At 46.2% G+C, this 20,885-nt stretch overlaps 1 protein-coding gene across 1 annotated transcript in view; it reads right to left on the bottom strand.

Moving 5' to 3' along the window:
* LOC136578537 (zinc finger protein 271-like) overlaps positions 1 to 19,968 on the bottom strand; it is a 49,270-nt gene extending 29,302 nt beyond the window's left edge. Inside the window, exons 1-4 of the mRNA XM_066578673.1 lie at positions 19,944 to 19,968; positions 8,222 to 8,381; positions 4,432 to 4,605; positions 4,232 to 4,355 (exon numbers count right to left, since the gene is read on the bottom strand). Coding sequence (XP_066434770.1) covers positions 4,232 to 4,355; positions 4,432 to 4,605; positions 8,222 to 8,299 — 376 coding nt within the window. The 5' untranslated portion in view covers positions 8,300 to 8,381; positions 19,944 to 19,968. The remainder of the gene's footprint in view (positions 1 to 4,231; positions 4,356 to 4,431; positions 4,606 to 8,221; positions 8,382 to 19,943) is intronic.
* Between the last annotated feature and the right edge of the window lie 917 nt (positions 19,969 to 20,885).

The following is a 20,885-nucleotide window of genomic DNA, read 5'->3' as shown; positions in this document are numbered from 1 at the left end:
TTTACCCCATTGCCGTGGAATGTGAGAGGGATGGAAAGTCTAGAAAACGGACCGTGATTTTTTCATACATTCGGACAAATAATCCACATATTGTGTGCATCCAGAAAACCCATTAGATACCTGATAAGATTGTAGAGCTACAGAAACCATGGAACTAGTGGACAATACACATCTTATTCCTTCTATTCTAGAGGGGTTTCTTTTCTGGTATATAAAAGATTTAGATGGGAACTGAAAGGACGTTTTGTTTTTGTACAAGCATTGATCGAATCACAGCGATATATTATTTTGGGACTTTATCTCTACCCTCCGCGATGGTTTTGTACCAGGTAGCACAGTTCGCTATACAATTCCCGAATGCAACTATGATATGCATTGGTGATGTTAATCTGATACTCAATACTTCCTTAGATAGGTTTTATATTACACCATCGCCTTGCATATCTGCACATCCTACTGCGTTAGCTCAGTTTCTTCAGGAGATGGGATGTCAGGACATTAGGAAAATTAGACACCCAGAAAGTCACGTATTTTCTTATTCTATTGGTAATAATTCCCTACCCCCGTATTGACTGGTAATGCTCGAGCCCGTACTGCTCCAATTAATGTTACTATCTCCCGAGGGCAGTGTTTGACCATTCCCCACTTTTGGCTGAATTAAAAACCGGTAGCAGCTGGGTGGCTCAAAGTGGCTGGAGGGTCCATCCTTTTTGCCGAAAACTTTTATATCCACATGACAGAATCCAAGATCAACTCGACTTATTCCTAGAACAGAATGGCCTCCATACTCATTTCTCTTGTATTTTGGGATGCATTCAAGGAGTTTCTTCGGGGCGGCTTAAAATCAGCAATTTCCTTTGTCAAACGGGCCTCCTCCCAAAAAAAGAGACAAAAAGGCCTCTTGTTATTCTGCTTCAGAATGAATATATATTAATGACCCCTCTGATGAAGATAGAACACTATGGCACCAACAAGGCAGACAATATCTTTTGCTGCTACAGGAAAAGGCTTGTAAGATCTTCCTTTTATCACTATTACAAGTTGGGTAACCAACCAAATAGCCTTTTAGCCCATTTAGTTCATCAAAACTCAACCTCCCCTGCTTTTTTACAAATTCGCTCTGATGTGGGAGAGGTCCTCACAGATAGCGATTCCATAAGGGAGAGAGTCCAACAGTTTTACAGCCATCTTTATCATACTAGATTTGACTATATCCCATAAGAATTGACCACGTATGTTGATAGATGCACCTTCCCAAATTGGACTCTAGACCAGCGAAGATTTATTGACGCTCCTTTTACTTTTGACGAACTCACTGACGCACTCTGTGATATAGCAAGGGGTAGGTCACCAGGCCCAGTTGAGGTATATGCAAAGTATCAAGAAATAATACTCCCCCACTTTCCAGCTGTATATAATACGGCATATCAGGGGGGCTCCCTGACGGAATCCTTCTATGAAGCAAACAATGTATTTAGATTAAAACCAGATAACGACAGTCCTTGACTGCAGTTTTTACCGACCAGTTTCATTACTGAACATTGATTACAAAGCTGCTAACCAAAATGATGGCAAACCGCCTTAACTCTGTCACTTTATACTTAATTCACCCAGATCAAGACCAGAGAAATCCACCAGGGACAATCTCAGAAGAGTCCAGCTAATAGCCCAGATTGGGGCAGTTATGAAAGAACACTGGGCCAGAGCCTTCCTTGGTGCTATAAAGGCGCTTGATTCTATAGAATGGCCTATTCTACCTTATACCCTTCAGTGATTTGGTTTAGGTGACACCTTCATTAAGTGGGTCTTTTCAGTAAGTTTTAGAATCACTTAGCTGCTGTTTTAGTAAACGCCTGTCACTCCCCTAACTTTTGACTACACAGAGGTACTAGACAGGGTTTCCCCCAGTCCCCTTTAGGGTTCACCTTGGCGATTGAACCCATAGTAATTATTCTAAAGGGAAAGTACAAGGTATGAAGGTCTAACTATAAAAAAAGCGAGAAGACCGTGTTGTGGTATACGCGAATGATCTCATGCTATTTATGTCTAATCCTGTAACATTTCTCCTGTGTGCGATCGATCATATTAACAGATTTGGGGAATTCTCTGGTCTCCGTATTAACTGGACTAAGTCAGTGCTTATGCCTACATCATGAGATAACCCTACATCGAACCAAGACTCACTCTGTGGTCTTCCTAGAACTAGTACATTTAAATACCTTGGTATTCAGATTTCTAATGACTATAAACGCTCCCTGGATCGTTGGTATAATCACTTTCCCGCTTTCAGTTACTGGGCACATACATCTTATTAAAAGGATAGTGCTACCTAAGTGCCTATGTTTTACAACACACTTCGGTTCTTGTTCCTGGCAGATTTTTTGTGCAATGGATTCTTTTAGGTCGGCATTTATTTGGGGAAACTCTCCACCCAAATTACGACTTTCCACACTTCAGCGTTCAAAGCAAGAAGTGGGTGCTTCGACCCTGGGTGAAAACCGATCCTCTCCCCAAGTCAGAGGGGCACCTATCATATTTCATACGAATTAATACCCTCTGGCCTGTACTTCAACCGCCTTCAACACACCTGGGTAACCTTTTGCCTATACATAATTTGGCTTTGAGTGTATGGAGGAATTGTAAGTCAATTACTTTAGGAATACTTTAGCTGATATGACCATGTGGTGCAACTAAGGTCTCCCTAAACTATGTTCTTTACCAATTGCTCATGTATGGGAACAGTGTGGCATATATAATCTAGGAGATATGTGCGTATAAAACACCATGGCCTCTTTTGACCAATTACAAACAAAGTACAGTCTCCCTCATACTCCGTTTTTCCGTTACATACAGATCAAACTTGCTCTGAACACACAATTCCCTTCCCCTGGGTCATGTATCAAACGGCTAACAACCTTTTTTTTTAGTAGGTCTGAGTGCTTCTTATGCTCCACCCCTGGTGACATCATGAAAAATGACGAAATGAGAATGCAACTAAGCCGTTATTATCTCAGACACAAGTCAGCAGTTCTGACAGAAGACACCGGCCTACCGCCACCACAGAGATCCGGTGAGCTAAAGGACCTGTAGTGACGTCACTGCAGTGGGAGGAGTCAAGCTGGTAGAAAGTACTGTATGTGGGTTCTTCTCATGCTACACCCCCTGGTGACATCATCACAGGTCCTACAGGATATATAAAACACAGTGCCTGACCAACAGAAGAACAAAACCGTTAGGGCTCTTGGAAGGGGAGGACAAAAATAACAAAGTGAGAATACAACTAAGTTGTTATTATCTCAGACACAACTCAGCGGTCCTGACAGAACACGGTCTCTAACCGACCTACCGACACCATAGAGATCCAGTGAGCTAAAGGACCCGCGGTGACGGCACAAGCTGTGGGAGGAGCCAAGCTGTGTTTCTCTTGTGCAGGAATCAAGATGGATGTAGTACAGCTGTATGTGTGTGATGTGTGGGGATCATAATGCATGTACCATGTAGCAGGGCTGTGTGTGTAATGTGTGGGAATCAGGATGGATGTAGTAGAGCTGTGTGTGAGATCTGTGGGGATCATAATGGATGTACCATGTAGCACAGCTGTGTGGCACATTATACACCCACACTGGTACTGTAATTTCCTAATAATTACTAGTAACCTACTATCCATTGATTGGTAGATTATGGTGGATGGATCGTAAGCACCCCTCTTTATCCATGTGGAAAAAATTGGTTATTTCTGTGGTTGAATTTAATCAAATTGTATATCCTGATAAATTTGACAAAGTCTGAGGAGTGTAGCGTAACTCACCTTCTACTCTGTATTCCCCAAGGGCGCTAACCTCTCTTCTACCTGCCCCCAGGAGAGGATTTCAGAAGCAGTTGACCCCTCTATAGTAACCCCCAGCAACCTTCTCATTTCTCACTGGCATGATGTATTATGACGGTTATAGTCTGAAACATCAATTTTGTACTTATCTGGTTCCTAACTATACAGAGATGACACTCCATGTTCTGCTCATTTTCCAATAAAACGAGTATACATTTTTTTGTGTTAGATATATATATCTATCTGATAACTACTACATGTGTCCTAAGGAAAATGAGCCTTAGTGAGCGGAGCCTGGAGAGTCATTTTAAAGGTTTCAAAACAGCTGCTAGTGCCAGCCTGTACCCACAGTAATGGACAACAAGGAATATAAGACATAGTATATATATAGGTGTCTCTCCTTACCCTTTGATGTAAGAGGCCGGTGATCCTCGATCATGATGTCCTCGTACAGATCCTTGTGTCCTCCTATATACTCCCACTCCTCCATGGTGAAATAGACAGCCACATCCTGACACCTTATAGGAACCTGACAACACAATATCCAGTCATCACCCAGACCCCTCCTGTTACTGTATAATGTCCCCCATCCCCCGCAGCATCACCTCTCCTGTCAGCAGCTCTATCATCTTGTTGGTGAGCTCTAGGATCTTCTGCTCATGTATCGGGGAGGGAGGCTCTGTGATGGGGAAATGACTCCTGCTCCATCCTCCTGACTCCTGGAGATGGATGATGGGAGTCACACCGTACCCCGATGTCTTCTTCGCTATTGTGTAATCCTGTGTATGGAGAGACACTGAGAAATATCATCATGTACACAATAATAAGTGACCTCACATCCCCCTTTGTATCTAAGCCTCAATTACAGACACATAGAATATAACTAACTGACTGTTGTACCATTCATGTCTTTTATTGATTTCCTTAGTGCAGGGAGAAAGAAAAATACATGAAGCCTTGTAATTAAAAAACCTGCAGATCCCCCTATAGCAGCAATCACCCATACAAAACATTTCTTGTAGCTGCATAGAAGATTTTCATAGCATTGAGGAGGAATTCGGGGCCTTTTTCCCCAGCAATTGTCCTTCAGTTTACCAATATTTCTGGGATGCCCTGTGTGTACAGCCCCTTTCAGGTTACGCCAAAAGCATCTACAAAAGGGTTAAGGTCAAGACTATAACCTACTCATTCTAGAACACAAACACTCTTCTCCGCCATTCTTCAATTGATTTACTTGTGTCTTTGGATCATGGCCTTGTTGCATCACTAAACGTCTCCTCAGCTTGAGGTCATGGACAGCTGCCTTTACATTTTCCTAGATGTTCTGATTCACCCTAGAATTTATTTTTCTCTCTAATCACAGGGCGTCCAGGCTCTGGAGGAGCAAAGCCCTGACGCCCCCTCCACCACGGCCCCAAGCCCTGACGCCCCCTCCACCACGGCCCCAAGCCCTGACGCCCCCTCCACCACGGCCCCAAGCCCTGACGCCCCCTCCACCACGGCCCCAAGCCCTGACGCCCCCTCCACCACGGCCCCAAGCCCTGACGCCCCCTCCACCACGGCCCCAAGCCCTGACGCCCCCTCCACCACGGCCCCAAGCCCTGACGCCCCCTCCACCACGGCCCCAAGCCCTGACGCCCCCTCCACCACGGCCCCAAGCCCTGACGCCCCCTCCACCACGGCCCCAAGCCCTGACGCCCCCTCCACCACGGCCCCAAGCCCTGACGCCCCCTCCACCACGGCCCCAAGCCATGACGCCCCCTCCACCACGGCCCCAAGCCATGACGCCCCCTCCACCACGGCCCCAAGCCATGACGCCCCCTCCACCACGGCCCCAAGCCATGACGCCCCCTCCACCACGGCCCCAAGCCATGACGCCCCCTCCACCACGGCCCCAAGCCATGACGCCCCCTCCACCACGGCCCCAAGCCATGACGCTCCCTCCACCACGGCCCCAAGCCATGACGCTCCCTCCACCACGGCCCCAAGCCATGACGCTCCCTCCACCACGGCCCCAAGCCATGACGCCCCCTCCACCACGGCCCCAAGCCATGACGCCCCCTCCACCACGGCCCCAAGCCATGACGCCCCCTCCACCATAGCCCCAAGCCATGATGCCCCCTCCACCATAGCCCCAAGCCATGACGCCCCCTCCACCATAGCCCCAAGCCATGACGCCCCCTCCACCATAGCCCCAAGCCATGACGCCCCCTCCACCATAGCCCCAAACTATGACGCCCCCTCCACCATAGCCCCAAACTATGACGCCCTCCTCCAACATAGCCCCAAACTATGACGCTCCCTCCAACATAGCCCCAAACTAAGATGATCCCTCCAACATAGCCCCAAACTAAGATGATCCCTCCAACATAGCCCCAAACTAAGATGATCCCTCCAACATAGCCCCAAACTAAGATGATCCCTCCAACATAGCCCCAAACTAAGATGATCCCTCCAACATAGCCCCAAACTAAGATGATCCCTCCAACATCTTCACAGTTGGATGAGTCGGTGTTGGTGTCTTGTGCTCTTCCTCCTAACATAGCATTCTGCATTTGTGCTAAAAAATTTCTACTTAACGGTCCATAAAATATTTCCAAGAAGCAATGTGGGACATCCAGGTGGTCTTGGGTAAACGTAAACTTGCCTGTAAAGTTATATTTTTGAATAGCAGCAGCTTACTTCGTGGTGTCCTTCCATGATCACCATTATTGGTCAGAGTGTCTCTAGCAGTGGATCAGGAGGGGTGTCGTCTCTCCTTAAGGAGAGCCCCCAAAAAGTGTGTGGAGACACTTAGGGAGCAAGTGGGTCAGGGGATGGTATAGTCTCTCCCCAAGGAGAGGTGTAGGGTCACCTAATAGGTAAGTAGACATAAGGCCATGCCAGCTTCTCTGGGTAATTTATGCAAAAAAGGAAGATGCCAAAATACCTCTGCAGTGCCACCTATTGGATGGCAGCATTACTTCAAATCAAAGCTACTTTATAACAAGACTTGTTATGAAGTCACTTTGATTTTTTTAAAAAGGCTGCCATCCAATAGGTGGCGCTGCAGAGGTATTCTAACAGTGGACATGTGGACAGAGGTTTCTATGATTTGTAGAGTCTTCTGTAGGTCTTTTGCTGTTCCCCTTGCCTTCTCACTTCTTTCAGGATAGCCCGTTGTACTCTTGAAGTACATGCAGGACTGTTCCACTCTCACTACAACTGAACTGCTGAACCATCTCCTGGTAGAAGAAGAAAGACGAGTACTGCTGCTTCTTTGGTTATTTTATGGCATGGCCAGGTTCTTAAAAAAAAGGTTCAAGTAAAACACCACCTTTAATGGAAACACCTTTTGGCATTTAGCTGTAGAAGTCATTAAAGTGGTTTTCCAAGTTATTTATTTTAAATAGTTCTCCTCCACCTCCCTACCAGACTACACTCTGGCCTCTGATCATCTTGTTCTAGGCCCTCTCCCTCTCCCCCCCCCCCTCCAGCCTCTGATCTTCTTGTTCCTGGCCCTCTCCTCCTCTCCAGACTACACTGCAGCCTCTGATCCTCTTTCTCCTGGCCACTCCTCCTCTCCAGCCTCTGATCCTCTTGTTCCTGGCCCTCTCCTCCTCTTCCCTATCAGACTACACTCCATTCTCTGATCCTCGTTTCGGTCCTCTTCTTCTCCACCTCCTCCTCCCAACCAGCCTCTGATCCTCTCCCCCTCTCCAGACTACACTGCAGCCTCTGATCCTCTTTCTCCTGGTACTCTCCTCATCCTCCATTCCAGCCTCTGATCCTCTTGTTCCTGGTCCTTTCCTCCTCCTCCCCTCCAGCCTTTGATACTCTTTCTCCTGGCCCTCTCCTTCTCCTCCAAACTACACTTCAGCCTTGGATCCTCTTGTTCCCAAGCCTCTCCTCCAGACTACACTCCGGCCTCTGATCCTCTGGTTCGCTTTACAAATCTCCTCCCCCCCCAGACTACACTTTAGCCTCTGATCCTTTTGTTCCCAGCCCAAACCTCCTACCCCCAAGATTACACTCTGGCCTCTGATCCTCTTGTTCCTGGCTCTCTCCTCCTCTTTCCCTTTCGGCTACACTCCGGCCTCTGACTCTCTTGTTCCCGGCCTTCTCCTCCTCCGAGTCTACACTTCAGCCTCTGATCCTCTTGCCCCGGTGCTCCTCTCCTGGTTACAACCTGCCTACTTACCATTCTCATTACTCCTATAACATTACTATCAGTACATTGATTACATGATACATAACTGGCCATATTAGTGGCTAATCTTCATGTTTTCTGCTGGTGACTTGGAAGCCTTTTATAAAGTTCACTGAATTCTTTCTATTTCTCCCCATTATGGCTTTCCCTTCCTGATGACTTGGTAAATACTACAATAAAGATGATACAAATGTAGAAAAGTTCACCTCTCCGGTCAGCAGGTAGAGGATCTCCAAGGTGAAGTCTAATATTCTTCTGGTGATCTCCTTCCTGTTCTTATCCATCCTTGGTGGATCATTCAGAAGGAGCGTATTGGATAAGAAGATAAGAAAACGAATGAACTGGAGGTTGTAGAACTGCAGGAACCTTTATGAAGAAAGGAGCAGCTGTAAATCCTACAGGGACATCATTATATGTAATATACAGAACCTCACTTATAGAGCATCCAGACAAAAGCTTCTCAGAGCCGTCACCACATGGATTATAGGGGGATTCTCTGAGGAGCTATAGGAGGAAGCAGTCCAGAATGGAAGTTATGCAAATGTATGAGAACTAGTGAAGGCAGCAGCATCCTGGACACACAGACCTCTCATCCAGCATGTATTACTGGGAAGGGACACAGTTTAGGGCCATCTGAATCCAAAATAATGGAGATAGATGAATTTTAGTGTAAGTTTCTTTGACAAATATTTTATTGGGTTTTTATTAAAGGAGAGTACAATTATAAAGCATAGAGATCACAATTCACAATCCAAGTAATAAAATGCAAGTAAGGGGTACTAATATGACCACAAGATAGACATTCAGGCTGGCTGCACTCGACCGGGTCGGATTCCACATGCGGTAGCCTGCAGCGGAATCTGAGCCTGTGCCAAGCCGGCATCAGTGTGTACCTGTCATTTTTTTTTTCCTTTCTGTACTGTGGATCGTCGGTCCGCACGGCGAGACATCGGACATGCACAATGCAGTTTTTTCTTTCTTAAATCTATTCTTTTCCCGCGACCTTTCCACAATATCATTGCGGAAGGGCCGCAGGTCGGACGGCTTCATTGACTTCAACTCTGCGAGTGGAAATCACAACTGATTTCCATTCGTGTACAGGGAAAAAAAACAAAAAAAAAACAAAAACTTTTCCATGCATGCTATGGGCGATATTTGCTGCGGAATCCAGAGGCATATGCCTGTTTCAGATTCTGCAATGTAAATCCAGCCGTGTGCAGTCGGCCTAAATGCAGGGCCATTATAGCACACAGTAGTCGTAAGGTCATTTAGGTAGTATGTACATTATATTTTGCATTTATGTCTATAGAAACCAAATGAATAAATAGAGCTCTAGAGGTCAAGATATACAATGACAGAGCTAGGTCCGGAATCCTTCATAATGGTCATCTCATACATATTGTGGTTGTGAAATAGGTAGGAAACAACAAGGAAAAGAACAACTAAAAGCAACAGTAGAAAACTGGTCAACAGTGAGCTTTAATAAAATAGATTGGTTGCGCTGATATGATTAGTTAAGGTACTTTTATAAAGTCAAAAAGTTATATTAATCTACGTGTATACCCAATGTTTAATGAATACTGGGAGAAAATATCTTGTGTATCCAGAGAATTGAGCCACTTCATCCAATGAAAAATCTAAATTTTTCTAGTGGGCCCATTCTAGGAGCGATCAAATGTTCCATTAACCAGTTATAGTGGACCATCAAAAATACTTCAGTCAAAGAAGGGATGTCAGAGCTGCTCCATCTTCTATCTTTGGATGTTCTGGTTGCCGTTACCACATGAGATAATAAATAAGTCGGAGGTGGTATAGCTATCTATACCGAAATGATAAACGGGCTATACTTGAACACCAATTGAGATTGGCTTGTAAAATCAAACATAGTACTTGATGCACCTGATCCCATAGTGGATTAAGAGGTTCAGATGACCATCATGATGTGTATCAATGAGCCAAAAAGTTTATGGCATCTCCAACAAATGAAATTTCAGCTAGACGATAAGGGGTTAGGTACCATCTATACAGGAGTTTCCTGTCGGCTTCCAGACAATTTATACAATAGGAAGTTTTAAGGTTAAGCTTAAAACTCATTGAAGGACTCTTGGAGATCCTTTTTCCATTGGGATTGGAAAGGAAGAGCAGATAAGTGGGGATGGTGTGATAATGCCATATATGCCTTGAGGCCCATTTAGACAACGATTATCGCTCAAAAGCCATCTTTTGAGCGATAATCGTTGTGTCTCAACACGCGGCCATAATGCACTATTCGTTCATCACTAACTTTTAGCAAGCTTAAAGTCAGTAATGACCCTTATCAGTGGGATACCATTGATAGTATTCTTTCAGCTTGTATCCCACTCGGAGCTCTCAGCTGGATACCAGCTGATAGCTCCGAGAACAAAGCAGCTGTATGCAGATGACAGCGCTCCCGCTGTCTTCTGCATACAGTGTCCACCTTCATTTACACGTTGATAAACTCTTTAGATAATTAGCTACTTAAAAGCTTATGCAAAATGATCGCTCAAAACGGTCACTCAAACTGCCATTTGAGCGATTTTTGAGCAATCATCTTTCCGTGTAAGTGGGCCCTTAGAAATGTCCCAGTTCATTTCCTCTGATTGTATAAAAAGAATTCATACTTTGTAAAGGGGGTAATAATCAGGTGGCCAGGTGAGGCTCAGAAATGTTGTAGGTGAAAATATTTTTAAACATTTTTTATATGGCAATTGGAACGATTTCATGCAGATGTGTGAAAGACTTTACATTTCTGTCCTTAAAGTAAGTTCTTCAGTTTAGAAATACCCCTGCCATACCAGGCATCAAAATTTATATCTGGAATTAGTCATTGAATCACTACTAAGGGTATTTTAGAAGTTTGAAAAGGGGAGGAAGTTTGGTAATAAGGACATTTTGTTCCAAATGAATAAAGTGGCCAATATTGTAGGGGATATTTTAGTTAGTATCGAGAGCCATAAAAAAATATTCAAAAGTTTTTGAGAATCCAGTGCATAGAAGGGTCATCCACCCACCAGCTTTTTAACTCATCAAGTAGTGAGGCATAGTAAAAATCTTGTATACCCAAGCCGCCATGTGAGGGGTGGAGATTTAGAACTTTTGATCATAATCACAATTTTTCGTTATGCCATATGAAGCGCATCAATAGACTTAGTATTCTATTTAGGATGCTATTGGGTACAATCATAGGAAGAAGCAAAATATAAGATTTTGGGGAGTAATACCATTTTAACTATAGCAATATGACCTATCCAAGAAACCAATAGAAGAGTATAGTTTTTAATATATTTTTCCAAAATTGTGAGTCAAGCTTTAAAGTTATTGGTTCCTAGTTGAGAGATAGAAAATGTTAAAGTGATGCCTTGATAAGGAATTTGTCCATCTGATCATTTATATAGATAGAGATTTTGTAACTGTGCTCGTGTTTCCCCCCCCCCCAGCAATTATACTTTAATACAGCTGTGGGTAACAATAGATGGGGACACATAAGAAGCTTTGGTTGATGCACACGATACAAAAAATATTAGCCTGTATTGCCCCAAACCAGAGATAAACCTTAAAAGCTGTGCAAACTGCTAAACCTTTAAATACTCTTCAACCAAACAGTAGAGAATGCAAAGGGGAAGAAAGTACAGCCAAAACTTCCATTGATCAGTCTCCATAGATGCCTGTGATAAGAAGGACCTTTTAGAGGGAACAAAATTGTTTTTCACACCACCAATGAAGGATCAGCGGTTTGAGAGTTTGTAGCAAGATCGACGGAAATAGTTACTTTGTGTCATTAAAGGGGTTGTCCCGCGAAACAAAGTTGGGGTATACACTTCTGTATGGCCATATTAATGCACTTTGTAATGTACATTGTGCATTAATTATGAGCCATACAGAAGTTATTCACTTACCTGTTCCGTTGCTAGCGTCCCCGTCTCCATGGTGCCGTCTAATTTTCAGCGTCTAATCGCCCTATTAGACGCGCTTGCGCAGTCCGGTCTTCTCCATGTTGAATGGGGCTGCTCGTGCTGGAGAGCTGCTCCTCGTAGCTCCGCCCCATCACGTGTGCCAATTCCAGCCAATCAGGAGGCTGGAATCGGCAATGGACCGCACAGAAGACCTGCGGTCCACCGAGGGTGAAGATCCCGGCGGCCATCTTCGCAAGGTAAGTAAGAAGTCACCGGAGCGCGGGGATTCGGGTAAGTACTATCCGGTTTTTTTTTTCAACACATGCATCGGGTTTGTCTCGCGCCGAACGGGGGGGCTATTGAAAAAAAAAAACCCGTTTCGGCGCGGGACAACCCCTTTAATCTTTTCATACAATTACAACGAATATTTGTTCAGAAGCAAGTAATCTACCACAACAATTGTCCATTGTAAATGGGCCAACATGATCTGATGTAACGTGTTTAAAACAAAAATTCTCCTTGTTTTAAAGAAAATGGTATAAGGTATGATTGAAAGGGAATCCATCACCCCCAAAATAACAAATGATCACGTCATGCTCCTGGGGCTTGTAGTACTATGTAATAATAATAATAATAATACACTTTATTTGTATAGCGCCAACATATTCCGCAGCGCTTACATAGACAGGGGGGATACAGAAAGACAAAATACAAACATTACAGAACCACGGTTACATATAGTAATCAATTGATGGAAACAATAGGGGTGAGGATCCTGCTCCAACGAGCTTACATACTACGAATAGTGGGGTGATACAGAAGGTAAAGGGCTGGAGATGTGCACGGTATGGCAAGGTGGAGAGTGAGCGATGTTATACACAGACAATGGTCAGACATTTAGACGTGTGACGACAGAAACCGTATGACTGCAGGAGCGGTTTATGATGGCTAGCAGGGATTGCAGTCAGTAGGTCAGGGAGCATGTTATCAGGTGGAGTACAGAGGGCTTTATTTAGGGAATGCGGTATGCCTCCCTGAAGAGGTGCGTTTTTAGAGCACGCCTGAAGTTCTGCGAGTCCTGGATTGCTCGGGTAGCCTTTGTACTCGGGTACTATGTACTTCCAGGAGCACACTGCTGCAGGGGTGGTTGATTTGGCTGGCTGATTCTGTGGATTTCTTGAGGCAGCCAATCACTGCCAGTCTGTGCATATAAATACAGGCCCTTCCTTGCTAGAGGGTGCTGGTCATTATACTTGCCTCATCTTATCCTTGCAGAACCCTGGTGATTGCATGCATGATGTTCTGTTTGTTGTTCCTTCCATCTGTAGGTGTGCAGACACCTCGTGTGAACTATATTCTGTCTGAACTCCCCTCTGCCCGTATGTGTGCGGACGCCGAAGTCTGAACTACATCCTATGTCTGCAGACACCTGGTGTGAACTATGTCCCGTCTGTGGTTTGCTGTGTCTGTAGTTGCTCCGTCCCTGTTTGATATTCCCTGACTCTTTCCCCATTTCTATCTAGAGACAGTCAGGTTCTCTAGGTTCCTGTGTCGGGCCGTCCTTATTGGGACGATCACCCGACTTGTAGGCAGGGTTCTCTTTTTCCGTGGTTTTTAGTTACATTAGTGTAGAGACTCACAAGTGGTTTTAGGAATACCCTTATTGAGAATTACGAATTTAGAGGTGTTAATCTTACAGTAACTTACCAAGCTAACTTTTTCAATAAGTCCTTAGATTGTACTTAGTCAAGCTAAGGATTACATCATCCGCAAAAAGGCCAATACAATGTTCGATATTCCCTATGGTGACACCAAACACACTAAAAGGCTTTCGTTACGTCCACTCGGCGCACTAAAGCGCCAGTCCTCTGAACGGACGCAAGCGTGTCCATTTAAAAACTGCAAACACTCACTCGGCATTGGCACTAACAAATTGCACGTCTCCAGGCTGAGATGGAAGGACTGCTGTCCCTTACTAATTAGGGAAAGTGGGGAATGCCTGCCTAAAAGCGGGGTGATTGTCCCGATAAGGTCTGCCCCACTGTCTTCATCTAGGACCTGGCTATCCCTGATTAGGAACCTGGAGAAGATGCACAAAACACACAGGACACGACACTGTTCACACACTGAACATAGAACAGGACTGTACATATAACACATGTGTGGCCACTTGCACAGACATAACACATGTCACTGTTCACACCATTAGACATGGTTGTGCATACAACATATAACAGGAGCCCTACCCAGAGCTCACATGCATACAAATAGTCAACCAGTCCAAGTGTCCCCATACCAGGGGAATATAAAGTCAGCCACCATGCTAACATAGGGAACAGTGCCAAGCATCACCCATCTGACACACACATAGGACATCAGACATCTGGGGGCCGCAACTAACCAGGGATAGGGAGAAACCTGCGGGTCGCCTGCACCTGTGTGGTCACTGTACCACACACTACACAATGCACGCACCCCAAAACGCAAGGAGGGAAGGGACAGCAGGTGTCCAGACCGTCATCAGGGAAGGAGAGAGGGACACTACAGACAAAGCATGCAAACACCAGCTCTGAGTGGGATTAACAGTGAAACACTAAAATGACCAGCAATCTCTCCCAAGAGTTTGCTGGCATTTATCTGCCGCAAACAAGGGGGATTGGCTGCTGGAGAATACCACACCCAGCCAGCTCAATTAACCACTACCTGTGAAGGTGTGCACAAGGAAACTTGTAGAACCACAGGTCCCAGAAGCACAACCTTAACAGCTTCATTGCTAAAACAAATATTATCAGTGATAACGGGCAGCCTGGACATGTCCCATTTGAAATATTAAAGGGGTTGTTTCGCGAAAGCAAGTGGGGTTAAGCACTTCTGTATGGCCATATTAATGCACTTTGTAATATACATCGTGCATTAAATATGAGCCATACAGAAGTTATTCACTTACCTTCCCTGCGCTGGCGTCCTTGTCTCCATGGCTCCATCTAACTTCAGCGTCTAATCGCCCGATTAGACGCACTTGCGCAGAAGGGTCTTCTGCCTTCGGGTCTGTCCGGCAGCAGCGGCGTTCTGGCTCCGCCCCCTTCTACGCATCATCACGTAGCTCCGCCCCATCACGTGTGCCGATTCCAGCCTCCTGATTGGCTGGAATCGGCACACGTGGCGGGGCGGAGCTACGCGATGATGCGTAGAAGGGGGCGGAGCCAGAACGCCGCTGCTGCCGGACAGACCCGAAGGCAGAAGACCCTTCTGCGCAAGCGCGTCTAATCGGGCGATTAGACGCTGAAGTTAGACGGAGCCATGGAGACGGGGACGCCAGCGCAGGGAAGGTAAGTGAATAACTTCTGTATGGCTCATATTTAATGCACGATGTATATTACAAAGTGCATTAATATGGCCATACAGAAGTGCTTAACCCCACTTGCTTTCGCGAGACAACCCCTTTAAGTGATTGTGAGACTGAACCAGATGAGTACACCTCAACTGAAGGGCAAGAGTACAAGGCTATTACAGAAGAAACCAAGGGGCCCCCAAGCTGAATTTTAATAATACCTTTCTGGGATAGCCCCAATCTACACTGTAGAACGCCTTCTCCACATCCAAGGTGGGAAACATAGAAGGCATTCCCCAAGACAACACTACATAAATAACATATAATTCGGCGTGTGCCATCGGTGGTCTGGCGTCCCCTAATGAATCCTACCTGATCTGTGGGAACTAAATTTGGCATAACCTCCGAGACCCTGTTTACTAGTATTCTAGCATCAAGTTTTAGGTCTGTATTTAAAAAGGGAGATGGGTCTAAAATTAGATGGATCGTCCCGGGTGCTGCCCGGTTTAGGTAGGGTGATAATGAGTGCTTTCAGTATCTCCGGTGGGGCGCATTCCTTGCCTGACTAGAATATTTAACAAAATAGTTGCCAAGGGGCTAAAGTGAATTTATGGGTCTTGTAATACTCATTTGTAAGACCACCAGGGCCAGAAAATGTGTTCGATTAAGAGCTTTGATAGCTTTTTAAATCTCGGCAGAGTCAAATCCTTGCGACAGAACATTCAACTTGGTTGAAGATAACGTGGGTAAAGTTTAAGTGGTTCAAAAAGGGGGAAAATGTCATTGTGTGTGGGTTGGTAAATAGAACTATCATCAAACCTTGAGGGGCGAATAGTTTGTTATTCGTGGCATCATGAATAAAAAGGTATATGAAATTTAGCTTTTTCCTCTAGTGTAGCTCCTGGTTTATTACCGTGCCAGTAATAGGTTATTTTCAGTTTCATTAAAGCTAAATCGTGGTCATAGATATCAGGCTCTGGGAGTGGTTGGTGAGGAGCAGATATTTCGTTGGCTCTATCTGAAGAGTAAGAGGCTTTGTTCAGTCTATCTAATGTACAAAGTTGTGTTTGCAACGATAGCAATAAAACATTTCAGTTTTATCATAAGAGGCTTGTTTTATAAAATGGCCTCCAACAAGCGCTTTGTTGGCGCAGCACAAGGTAGAGTCAGAAAGCCCACGATGATCGCCGAGCTCAAAATAATCAAGAAGTGATTGTGACCATTGAGGAGCGTCTTTGGGGTTTTGTAATATAGAATTATTAAGCTGGCAAATTTAGTTGTTGGTTGGTTACATTGTTCTTGGACTGACAGATATAGGAGCGTGGTCTGACCAAGATGGAGGACCTACCTACTATATACCCTACGAGGGTGCGAAAAGAAGGTATATTCACGTTCAGTTTGAGGTTATGGACACCAAATATCCAATAAGTCGTATTAAAAAGGGAGACAACAGAGTTGGTTGATCGGTGGCTCTGGTACCAGAAGAGTCCACTGAGGGCCAGAGAGTCTTGTTAAAGTCGCCTAATAGTAATAAAGAGCCTACTTTAGATTGGTGTATGATTTTAAGGATCTTTTTAGTAAATGTTCTACTGATTGCAATCAACCGCCCCCTGCAGTTATACCAATTCGGCCACCATAAGGATCAATTTGACCATTGTCTATGTGTATAGCATCCCTCACTCTCCACCTCGCCATACCGTGCCCATCTCCAGCCCCTTTACCTTCTGTATCCCCCCATTACTTGTAGTATGTATGCTCGTTGGAGCAGGACCCTCACCCCTATTGTTTCCATCAATCGATTACTACATGTAACCGTGGTTTTGTCTTTGTTCCCTCTGTTCTGTAAGCACTGCAGAATACATGGGCGCTGTATAAATAAAGATTATTATTAAATGTATGTTATTTAGAGTTGGGAGCGTACACTGCAGATATGGTACACTTGGCAGTATTGATGGAGCAAACCAAAATGACATATCGACCAATTTCAGCCACAATTTCCTTTTGAAGAAATGCAACAGTATCTTTGACAGCGATGGATGCTCCGCTGGAAGAGATATTGGGGAATAGTTCATGAGCGGACCTGAAGAGATCTACTTTATTGAAGTGTGTTTGTGAACACATATGATATCAGCACCAGTTGTGTGGGCTTCCTTCCATACCACTGACCTCTTAGAGGGAAGGTTGAGGTCTTCAGCATTAATGGACATTACTTTAAATACCAAAACGGGAACAAATAAATCTGTTTAGATTGGAGGGCCCAGGAGGGATCGTCTCCTTTTTAGAGGGCCCCGCAGATCCCCTCCACCCACAGCACAGCCAAGAAGTAATTATATGTAAATGCAGCTCTATCCAGTTTAGAAAAGACAATGGTGTAATAAACTGCACCATGGGCCCTAAAACATGGAGGATCAATAAAGAATAAAATAAATTGTTTCCATGTTACCGCAGTCCTGGCAGGAAACTGGATTTATCAGTTACCGGTAGATTACGCGCTAGGTATGGCCAAGTAGGAAAGGGTCCTCCGAAATGGAAAGAAGTCCTCAGTTTTATATGAATGTGGTTCATTCCAGCGTGTTTTGTCATGCGAGCAGTGATCACCTGGAGCGGCGATCACCAAGGAGTTTCTTTCTCCAGTTGACCCATGGAAGTATTTTGGAAGGAGACTCCTGTCTTGCGGAGCTGTAGGGCTTCCTCCGGTGACTGACCAAGGAATCTTGTAACATTTTTCGTATAAAGCTTTACCAGGAAGCCCCATTTCTATGCCCTGCCATGTTCATGTAATATTGGGTGCTCGCTGCTCTCCTCCTCAGGAGCGCTGCTGTGGAGACGTCTACAAGCAGTGAGATATTTTCTAAGCAGTCTGGAATTGCAGGCGAGATCCCAGCGGCTCCCAGTCATTTTTCTTTTAGGTGGAAAGAATGTCTCCGGGTGCTGACGTCCCTCGGTCCGGGTGCTGACGTCCCTCGGTGCGGGTGCTGACGTCCCTCGGTGCGGGTGCTGACGTCCCTCGGTGCGGGTGCTGACGTCCCTCGGTGCGGGTGCTGACGTCCCTCGGTGCGGGTGCTGACGTCCCTCGGTGCGGGTGCTGACGTCCCTCGGTCCGGGTGCTGACGTCCCTCGGTCCGGGTGCTGACGTCCCTCGGTGCGGGTGCAAGGACAGATTTAGGCTCCGGGAGTCTGTATGCTCAGGCAATGGTTGAGTCGTGCTGGGTGGCATCAGAAGGAAACCTCTTTAGACCTCCTCTTTGACCTCCGAGTCTCACATTGTTCCGTCTGGATCCATCTCCGATATCAGCGACTTAACTTCATGGTTATCAGTTCGCCTTCCATAAAGTAACACAACAGCAACGAGCAGACGTTAATTCCGCCATTTTATTCTTATCATAGGAAGCGCGGTCGCCAAGTGATGTCATTTCTGGAGGAACATGCTTGCTGAAGGTCTTCGAAAACAAAGTTGGAGGGCCGTCAGCGAGGAACGCACCAACGCTTCAGTAACAGGAGCGGCGCACCCATGTGCTGTACGGGGGGATTGTCCTAGAAGATCCCAGGAGTGTGGAGGAGGAGGGGAAGGGGTTAACGCAGCGACAGCAGAAGACTCTCCACCAGCTTTATTCATGGATACATCAGGGGATGCCTTTACGGACCCAGTGCGGCCGCGGGGACGTCTGTATTAGCAGAGTCTTGTGGCCCATTTACACGTGACCATTGTTGCGCAAGATTTGAATGAAAACACACGACGATCGTTACGTGTAAACGAGAGCCGCTGCGCACTTTTCATTCGTTGCTCAGTTTCAGCTGGCATAAGAATCATTGTCGGATCGCTCCCTCCTCGCTGCGTCTGAACGCTGCCGCTCCGTGTCTCACATACAACGTCAAGCGCTGAGCGACAAGTTAGCGGTGATCTGCCCTCCGAACATCCTGCGCAAACAATTAGCGGTGACATCAGGCGCTGGTGCACTCATACAGACGCCTGTCGCCCCGTGTAGATGGGGCATTAGGCAATAGCGATAGATCCCTCACTTCCGCTGGGCGTTTACAGGAGGCATTGGAGAAGCGGCACGGTGTGGCTGATGGCCGGCACCATCCTTAGAGGAAGAATTTGGCGGGTTCCAGCGCCTCCATTTGTTCTTTCCGCAGAGCATCGCGCCGGTCAGCGCTGTCAGAAGGCCTGAGTATTGGAGTAGGTACGGCGGGTGGCGATGTGCCGGCGGTGAGGGTTACACGTCCTCCGCCGCTGGCCACACCCCTTTACTGTAAATGTCTAATTAATCATTATGTGCAACTTTTTTAAAACAGTCTGCGCCCAAAACACGTAAACTGATTATAAACATGGCCGTCCTTGCTGGGCAGGAAGTTCGTGTTTTAGACATTTCGCACTTTCTTTGACAGTTTCGAAAAGAGTCTAGAAAATGGGCGTGGCCAAGGAACAAATCGCACTAAATCTGTGACCCCCAACCACGAGTAAGAGCACGGAAGAGGAATGCGTCTAACATACCGTATCGCTCCGCGTGCGCCATTGTGATAAATGTGTCCCAATCTGCGCCTCCTCTCATCATACCCCAATACTGACCCCCAATCCAGGAGATGTGAGCGGCGGGGAGGAACCTCCACATGTAACATGTATGACCCCAGCAGACGGTATCACAGCGTCACTACAAGCACAGAAACGTGATGGAAGCTTACCTTACAGCTGGGAGAATGGCTGATAACAGAGAGAACACCAGGGACTACCAGCAGGACCTGACCTGCAGCTGGAAGGACCTGGGATGACGTCACCGGCGTATTACTAGCACGTAAGGGGGCGGGGCTCAAATATGGAAAGAATAAAAGACTGTGGCTAAAGGACCTGTGTGACGTCACCGCAGTTCATCAGTCACGTGAGTGGGCGGGACTCAGCATTGGCGAGGATAAGTAGAGGCTGAAGGACAAGCGATAATGATGGTCATGTGACACGAGGGGGCGGAGCTCCTGTGTGGTGATGGATTCATGGTCTCCTCTTCTATAGACTGTCAGCCATTGTGTGAGAGCTGGGAGCCCGGGGGATGCTGGGAGTTGTAGTTCTCTCTTATACCACCTCCTTACAATATCTACTGATATCACATAATAGGCTAAGCATGCTGGGAATTGTAGTTCTCTTTTTGTATAATCCCTTCCTGTAATGTCTTTTGGCATCACAGACTGCTTGGACAATCTGGGACTTGTAGTTCTCTCCTCCTAAAGCTACCTAGGAGGAGATGATGAGTGTGGGCTGTACCTCCTCCTGGTTGTGCCCCGACCAGTCCCCTCTCCTAGTCCTGGGCCATCTGGGCAGTAGGGGCCCCTGAGACATTGTAGCTCATTATCGCCTCCTCTGCCCTAACGCTGATGGCATCCACAATCCTTCTCCAATAATTCTAGGGGGGCTGCAAGGGAGGACTGACCCCCAGATACGGGACGGAGCGGCTCCAGACAGACTCAATGCTCAGCAGTGCAATGAGTGATTATTATGGCTGCCAGCAGCTGATGACGCAACCATCTAGTCCTCTCTGGGTTGGATTCCCCTTAAAGGGGTTGTCCCGCGCCGAAACGGGTTTTGGTTTTTTTTCAATAGCCCCCCCCCCCCCCCCCCCCCCGTTCGGCGCGAGA

Source organism: Eleutherodactylus coqui, chromosome 9, assembly GCF_035609145.1.
Source record: "Eleutherodactylus coqui strain aEleCoq1 chromosome 9, aEleCoq1.hap1, whole genome shotgun sequence".
In the NCBI taxonomy this organism is placed as follows: domain Eukaryota; kingdom Metazoa; phylum Chordata; class Amphibia; order Anura; family Eleutherodactylidae; genus Eleutherodactylus; species Eleutherodactylus coqui.
Note: the sequence above shows the minus strand (reverse complement) of the source record. Positions and strands in the feature narration are given on the sequence as shown.